The sequence below is a fragment of the Chrysochloris asiatica genome, unplaced genomic scaffold (genome assembly GCF_000296735.1).
Source record: "Chrysochloris asiatica unplaced genomic scaffold, ChrAsi1.0 scaffold00112, whole genome shotgun sequence".
Taxonomy (NCBI): domain Eukaryota; kingdom Metazoa; phylum Chordata; class Mammalia; order Afrosoricida; family Chrysochloridae; genus Chrysochloris; species Chrysochloris asiatica.
The window spans coordinates 7,525,618-7,534,729 of NW_006408630.1; the positions used below are offsets into that span (position 1 = coordinate 7,525,618).

General features: G+C 34.1%; 1 protein-coding gene across 1 annotated transcript in view; it reads right to left on the reverse strand.

Moving 5' to 3' along the window:
- Window positions 1–3,560: 3,560 nt before the first annotated feature.
- The window catches only part of FAM198B (family with sequence similarity 198, member B), a 68,063-nt gene continuing 62,511 nt past the window's right edge, over window positions 3,561–9,112 (reverse strand). Inside the window, exons 3-4 of the mRNA XM_006867918.1 lie at window positions 7,250–7,476; window positions 3,561–3,898 (exon numbers count right to left, since the gene is read on the reverse strand). Coding sequence (XP_006867980.1) covers window positions 3,691–3,898; window positions 7,250–7,476 — 435 coding nt within the window. The 3' untranslated portion in view covers window positions 3,561–3,690. The remainder of the gene's footprint in view (window positions 3,899–7,249; window positions 7,477–9,112) is intronic.

The window sequence follows — 9,112 nt, forward strand, 5'->3', positions numbered from 1 at the left end:
GTTTAAGAGTGTGTGGGGGAAGATAGAGTCCCCACTGAATAGTTTTCATCTTGTCTAGATGGCTCTGGTTAAAAAGGATGGGGATAAGATTCTTATGATTCAATAGTGAACAATCGTTATCATGACTAATTGTGACTGTAATCATTATAAAAGTAGAAATTTTGTAACAAAAACAGGGGAATAGTTAATCTTACAGTCCAGAAACAGAGCACCTAGAACCCTCAAGGAAGAAAAGCACAAGCAGAATGCTAGACCTGATCCAGAAAAGCAGCGATACCAGAGATGGAGGCAGACATTGGGACATGGAGAGAGGGAGAAGCTGAGGACTCTAGATTCATGGGAAGAGGGGGACTAAGACCTAGAAGCTAGGAGGCAGACTTGCAGAATGTGCCTTTTGGTGGTATAAATCATTATATAAGCCTGAGTGTTCAAAAAAAAAAAAAAAAAACCTAACTTGAATAGAGAAAAATACTGTTATCTGATGGTACATGGAGGGTACTATAATCATTGTAATGAAACAAGGTGTGTGCTTTCTTGAATGTAAAACTGATAACTGTATCTGTCCTGTAAACTTTCATTCAATTCACAATAAAAACTTAAAAAGAAAGAAAGAAAGAATGCTGAAAGTATTAAGTATTGTATAAATGTAAGAATGCAAAGGACAAAACAGGGAGTATAATGTGAACAATAGTAAAGGAAAAAGTAAAATTACATTTCAACTATGAATGCAAAAAAAAAAGAAATCCTCACCACAGAACCAATAAATAATATCCATATAAATGGAAAAAAGATTGAAGTTGTCAAGGGCTTCATTCTTCTTGGATCAACCATCAACACTCATGAAAGCAGCAGTCAAGAAATCAGACGTATTGCATTTGGTAAATCTGCTGCACAAGACCTCTGTAAAGTGTTGAAAAGTAAAGATGTCAGTTTGAGGTCTATGGTGCACCTCATGTGCATGCAAAAGTTGGATAGTGAATAAGGAAGTCCATAGAAGAATTGATGCATTTGAGATATGGTGTTGCAGGAGAATATTTAAAGTACCATGGATTGCCAAAATAACAAATCTGTGTTAGAAGAATACAGCCAGAGTACTCTCGGAAGCCAAGATGGCCAGACTTTGTCTTTCATACTTCGGAGATGTTGTCAGGAGGGATCAGTTACTAGAGAAGAATATCATGTTTGATAAAGGGGAGGGTCAGAGACAAAGAGGAAGACCACCAATGAGATGGATTGGCACAGTGGAAGCAACCATTGGTTCAAATGTAGCAACAATTGGGAGGTTGGCCTAGGATTGGGCAGTGTTTCATTCTGTTGTACATAGCGTCGCTATGAGTCAGTACTGACTCGTTGGCACCAAAGAACAACATAAAAAAGTACATATCTTTAATTTCTAATGTTTTATTATTAGGATATTTATTTATTTTCATATCAGCAGTTTTAATAAAATATATCACATAAGAATAAGCTTCTGCGAATCTATCGTTATACATTTTTCTGGTTTCAATTTGTTATCAAGTTAGAAATAAACCACATAATGTACTTATGTAAATCAAACTGTAGAACAAGCTAGTCTGAAATGTACAGAGTATCTTCATGTTTCAGTAAGAGAAAATTATTTTACTCATTAAAATGAAAAGCTTGGCTTGAAGCTATTCATTATTCAAAAATAATACATCTGAAATTATTTATGAGTTGTAAAATAAAATCCATTGTTTTATTTATATTTTGCAAAGGAGGTTGAAATGCGTGTTTCTAAAATTTTTATTTAATTTCATTCATTTTGAAATAACGGGAGGAAATTAACAAAGTCAGATCCAAATATAGGAAAACCAAACCAAAACACAAAACTACTCTACTCAGTTGATTCCATCTCATGGCAATCCCACGGGTTAAAACTGAGCCCGAGTAGAACTGAGCTCCATAGGGTTATCTTGGCTGTAATCTTTATAGAAGCAGATTTTCAAGCATTTGTTTTGTTCAATCACTGGATGGTTTTCGGTTAATATGTTACTGTTATTAATTGCCTTTGAGTTGATTCCTAATTAAAAAAACCCATGTGTTTTAAAGTAGATCTGTGCTCTTTATGATTTTCAATTACTGATTTTTATGGAGGCAGATTGTGAAACCTATTTTCCAAGGCATCTCTGGGTGTGTTTGAACTATCAATATTTTAGTGAGTAGTCTAGTGCTTGCTTAACTATTTGCACCACTCATGGACACAATGGGAAGACTAGGCTGCCCAAAGGCAGTGTGACTTGAGACACAAAAATCAAGCTAGCTTCTATGGAACCTGGAATTCTCACCATCAACATCACAAGTCTAAATTAAGATGTCTTATTTCCATAAAGAACTGCTGCTGTAAATATGTCACTTTGATAAGACAAGATGAAAAAAAGTATTGTTTAAATCACTTTGAATGGTCAAACAGGTAGACAGGTCTGCAAACTTTTGTTCAGCCAGTTTTTCATTAAGAGACTGATTTATGATGGGGAACAAAAGGATCTTAAATAATTCAGGGACTGCAAGTAGAAGTGAATCTTATAAAGTCCAGGGACGACTTTCAGAAAAGGCAGAAAGTACTAGGAATTTCTAGGAGCAGAGGGAGGTACTCAGTGCTACATAGGTAAAATTGAAGAGATGATGGTCTGAGGATACACTTTCCTAAGGGCAAACCTAGGAAAGAAGATTGCTAAAAGTAGTACTTAAACATGAGCCTAAGAAGTTATAAAATAGATAGTTAAATAATCGCTTTGTCTTTGGTCCATCTTCACTTGGATTTAGCATGTTATTTTGACATTAGAATCTATTCAAATTGAGTAAATTAGGATCTAAATAATGTGGATTTTAAGAACTTTGCTTTTAGTATAATATCTTTAATGACTCAATGGGAGTTATCCTTATCAGAAAACAGAAAATGTGTTAAAATTTACCAATAACAGAGAGGATTGAGAAACCAGGAGACCTATTATAAATATTCTTAAATGATATTTTTTTTCAAATTTAGAGAAACAAAAAGTCAGTAAATTTGTTTTAAACAAGTTTTGAAACAGGGTACCTAAGGGCATGAGGGGAATGAAAAATGTTCTAGATTTGAAGTTTGTATATGAATGTCTACGGTAAGATTATCTTGAGTGTCTTTCAGTGACATAAGGTCTAATATATGAATACTCTATATCCAACTCCTCCAATTCCAATAAAAAAATTTGGTAGACATAATACCACTGGTTTACACTGTTCTATTAAATGGCATGACAAATGTTTTAACAAAGCTTGTTAGAAGACTTAATGAAACTCATCTGTAATCAGCTGTTGTCTACCTCACATGTTAGAGAAAAACATAAGTAATTTTGGAATGGGGTTTCTAAAATCTCTTTTAAGGTGGTTTAGGAGTCCTGGTGTGGCACTGTGGGTTAATGTGCTTGACTTTAAAGTCCATTTGAACAACAAGGTCTATGGTTCAAACTCACCAGCTGCTCCTTGGAAACACTATACAGGGTCACTATGGGTCAGAACTGACTCCACAACACTTAACAACAACAGAGTGCTTAAGCTTACCATATATACTGGGTTAAATTAAATTATTTTTATGTGTTCATCTACAACATATTTCCAAAAAGGATTTGAGGTTGGTGTACTTGATTTTTAAAACTAAAATACATAAATATCTCTAGCTGTCTAGCCAGAGTGTTATTCATTCATAGGTAATACTTTGGCTCCATGTGCATTGATATAGGTCAGAAGAATTTTGGCTCTCTGTTCTATTACATCGATAAGTTTTTCAATTCCTTGTCTACCTCCTTGGCTTTCCCAATAAACTTTATCAAGAAACAGAGATTGAAGGAGTTTCTGCCGTAAGCGCTGGCTCTTCAAAATAGAAACTGCAGATTCAGGAAACCTGAAAAGATAAAGTGATAGTTCATTCTTAGTAATTATTTGGAAATATTATACCTTACCCACCTGCTCCACCCTTCATTAACCTGACATACCTCACATTATTAAATGATTTCTTGAGAACCAAAACATTTTAGTCACTGTCAAACTAACATATCTCTTGATATTAATATATTAGAAAAATGTGCTTCATGTGAATTGAATTTTCTATACCATTCACAACCTGACATACTAACATCTTTATGTGTAGGCAAAAGGAGTCAGAAAATTACAGAGGATTCTGTTAGGCAAAAAACAGCTTTCCTCAATCTTGAATTCCACTTTTCTCATAAAAATTACCTTTACCTGTAAGTAAAATAGTATTCCTCTAAGTATCGAGGTGAAATTTCATGCAAGAAAATATGAAGCAAAATGATGATGGTTTCAGTAAAGTACTCTTCCTGTAGGAAATGTATTCAATGTGAAGTAATCCATAATGTAGTAAAAAGAAAGAAGTTACTTGAAAATGCCAACTAAAGAAAGAATTGCCTTTGATTCCTATCATACTTCAGAAATTCTCTGAATTTTGGAGTATCAATTAAATACTTCATTTGTTTTCAGATAAACTTAGCAAAACTCAGGCTTTAAGAGTCAGGACATTTCACCTTAAAAGGCCCTATGGAAAACCTAACTCCAATTTTAAAGCATCCTTGTAGAATTATTTTATCAGAGTATACTCTCCTTTCTTCTCTTTAGTTACAAAGTATAAACTGTCATATATACTATTTAAAGAACTCAGCAAAATGTATGCTTCAGACATAGCCAATATTTGGTAAGTTCCCACATTGACCTTTCCCAACTTTCATTAAAATGTTTATGAAGATACAATAAAGTATAATGATTTAATCATAATTTGTAATGTAAACTCAATTGTTCCTTATGAACTAAAACAAGAACCTATACTTGTTTAAAGAGTACACTTCATCAGAAGTCCCATTCCCTTATAAGCACTTTTCTTAAATTTTGATAAAGCAAAGTAAGGGTGACATACAGGCCACATGGAATTCAAGGAATCCAGATGTTCCCTTAGTGGCCATGCTGAAGGAAGACCAGAGAACACAGACCTGGGCATGTTTCAAGAGAATTAGTAAATGTAGAATTAAATGGTGCTTAGAAGATGTTATACACTCCCTGAACACATGTACTGTATAATTGAATGGTTATAGAACTAACCAAATAAATTTAATTAATTAGATAAGCATTTCCCATTATGAACTATTAAAAATCCATGATTTGTTAATTCTTTAGATTTTCAAATAATTTAGCTATGGCAGAAGGTATACGATGAAACCAGTACAATTAGGACATCTTTAGTTATTAGCCATTTTAATAACAAATAAATGAAGGGGAAATTTTACATATATATATATATATATATATATATATAAAATATTAAAGGAGCTCTGGTAGCGTAGTGGTTATGAATTGGGCTGCTAATCTCACAGTCAACAGTTCAAAACTACCAGCTGTTCTGACGGGAGAAAGACGAGGCTTTCTGCTGCCATAAAGATTTACAGCCTCGGAAATCCTGTACAGAGTCGCTATGAGTCAGAACTGACTCCATGGCACATAACAACAACAACATATATTACATTCATGAATAGAAAATTCAGTGCATTTATCTGGGATTAGCAAAGTCTTCAGTTTTGCTTTTCAGTGTATAAATTATATACTCAATGAAAATTTAATATAAAACCCATTACCTCTAACACATTTGAAGTTAAATATTCTTTCAAACAATAAATAAAATAGTATTTATATGAAAGTATGGGATAGATGGACTGTATTATCCAGAAATGATTACATTTAAGAAGAAATTTAAAGACTTTAAGATCACCCCAATATCAACTCATTAAGTGATAACGTAGGTATTAAATTTATTTATACATTAAATCTCCCTCACTTAGATCCCTACAAAAGAGTAAATATGCTACATTATCTGCCTTCATTATTATCAAGACAAGATATGATAAAAATTCATGAAATAAGGACTCATAAAACTCTCTTAGGGCAGTTTTATTTCAAATGTTGAACGTATACAAAATCAACATTTAATAATTCATAGCTTTCAACTCATTATAAAAATGTTTCTAATGCTCCTATGAAGATTGTTTAACTATTTTGTCAGAATTATATTAGCAATGGTAATGTTAACATACTACATATACTATGAGTTGGAACTGACTCAATGGTATACCACCACCACCACAGATACTGCAAGTTACTTTAAAATATATATATTTCATTTTGATATATTCAATTTTAGATCTAATCACATGCTATCCAGCAAGCCATTTAATTTCACATAGCTGATGAGCTATTTAGTAATTGACTCCTCCATTCTTAAATTTTCAACCTAACCCAATTCCTCAATCAATCTGATTTCTGACTGAACCATGAACTACAGAGAGAAGCTCAGCCCCGCCATGGTGGAGTTGGGAAACTAGCAACAATCCTCAAAGCTGGTGTTGAATAGCTCAGACTCCTCTCTGGGTTCTTGCCACTCACCTAGTTCCTGGTTTCCATTATTTCCGATTAGAGGTGAGATCAAGTGTGCCATGACTAACCATTGCATTTTAATTTGTAGGATGGCAAACTCCTTCTTCAATCCTACATTGGTCCAGTCTCAGCTCTACATTTTTCTAAGCCCTGCCAGATGTCCCCAAACTTTCAAGGGCTCCCTGAATTCTTGGTTCCTGAGTTAACCTCCCTGTCCTATATAGAAATATGTCTGTTGTCCTAAGTAGTATAAGTCAGCTCTTTTTCAGGCGGCTGTAAATGCTCAACCCTTCTACCAGAATTAAATAGCTGCCTGCAATCTTTTGATACTGTACTGTACTCAGTATACTGCTTCCCATTTTCTTCTGCATTTCCTAAAACCCACAGGAATTTATTCTGCCTTTGAATATTCTGACATGTCAATAATTGCATTTCTGGTAGTCCTCTCTACATTATAACCTATGCCTTAATAAGGAAGCCTTCATCATTTACTTACTTCTGCTCTGCCACTCCCTATTGTAAAGAATCTGAATATCTTTCAGCTAACCTGCAGGTATCTTAGCATGAGGGAACAAGCAGCACAATGGGTATGACATGTAAAGTGAGCTTTGGATGTTGAGAAAGATACTGTGTTTGTACTGTCGTTTTGTTCCATTTGAGTTTGTTTCCCTTTCTTAAGCCTCTATTACCAGATTTCACAATCACAATTCCTTTCAAAATGTTAAATCAATCATACATAGGGCATATGTTTTCCCAAAAGCTTACTACTTTTTAAAATATAAATGTCCTGCAGATGCTACAACATCATAAAACTTACTCTTTGATGCCTTCTAATAATTTGAAGTTTAAGTTATCTTCACTTCTGTCAAAGAAACCTTTATTGTCTAGAAAGACCAAGTGCCTCAGGTCATACTTTCGCTGGATAATATGTGCTAAAGCCACCGAATCTTGATCATCACATTTTGGCTTCAGTCCATTATGTACACAGACATCTTCTTTGCGCGGTCTGAATCCACAACAATTTGTATCTAAGCGATTGTAAATCTGAAAATGGAAAACAAAAACAAGATCTAGGATGCTGAATAAAAACAAAACTTGGGTAAGTCAGAAGATTTCCAAAGAACTGGTTCTTTCTGGAGTTGTCATGCCAAACTCTAATTAGGTCAAGCTCATCTAATTAAAGGCAACTGTCAGGATAAGCCCAAGGTTCAAATCCTTCTGACTCAGTCTGGGTTACAAGCACTTCCAACTTTTGCTAATAGTTGCAAGCCCTATCATCCAAGTTAGACAACTCCACCCTTAATAGTCAAAGTTCCCACTGACATCACAAATAGACACATGGCCAGAAGAGTCTCTGACTCCATTCATGACAGAAGAGACACTGTGGTGTTTTTACATGCCTGTAATATTAGAGCTTGTTTTCTCCCTTGGGTTGTAATATAGAAAAGTTGAATCACCTCAGTGGCTCTAACAGTTCACTGAATCCTCTAGTCCATCATCTTCAGTATTACCAAATCTAAACTACAGTAATACAGAAAAAATCTATTAAAAGTATGTGAGACCCAATAATACCTAAAACATTACTAAATATACAGTCTCCCAATAGATTTTGAATAAGTAAGTAGAATGAACAGAAGTGTTGAGCTCATTAGTACTTACTATGAGTAATGGGGTGACTGTTGTACAGACAGGGTAAACAGAAATTAATTAGGAAAGGATAATTGTGTTATTTTCATTTTTTATGGAAAGGAAAAAAATACATTAATTAAAGGTGGAAGAAAACTATGGGTTCAAGAGTCAGAAAAATTTAATCATAATCTCTTCTCTTGCATATGCTAGCTATGTGACCTTGTTTAGATTCCTTTACAACACTGAGTCTTGATTTAATCATCTGTATGATGTTTAATTATCTATATAAATTTACAATGGTTCTGAAGTAAGCCACTCCATGGGAGAAAGATGATATGATCCTTTACAAGGAAAATCCCAAAGACTCACCAAAAATTTATTGTAGTTTAATTAGTGATTCAGCAAAGTAGCAGGGTACAAAACCAATATGCAAAACTCAGTTGGATCCCTCAATACTAATAAAGACAGCTCTGAAAAGGAAATTAGGGTAACAAACCATTTACAATAGCCAACCAATAGATTAAATATTTAGGAATAAATCTAACCAGAGAAACAAAAGACATAATCAAAAGAAAACTACCAAAAACTGCTATAAGAAACTGCTGCAAGAAACCAAAAGAGACTTACAAAATTAAAGAATATACCATGCTCATGGAGAGGAAGACAAAACATCTTAATGGTAAAAATGTCAACACTACCCAAAGTAATCTATAGATATAACACAACCCAATCCAGATTCCAACATCATCCTTTAAAGAGATGGAAAAAAATGATTATTAACTTGATATGGAAAGGAAAGAGGCCCCAGATAAGTAAAACATTGCTTAAAAAGAACAAAGTTGGAGGCCTCTCACTCCTTGATCTCAAAATTTACTACACAGCCAAAGTGGTCAAAACAGCATGGTACTGGTACAATAAAAGATACAAAGATCAATGGAACAGAATTGAGAATCCAGTAGTAAATCCATCCACATATAGTCATCTTAAGGAGCTCTGGTAGCGTAGTGTTTACGAATAGGGCTGCGAACCTTAAGGCCAGCAGTTCGAAACT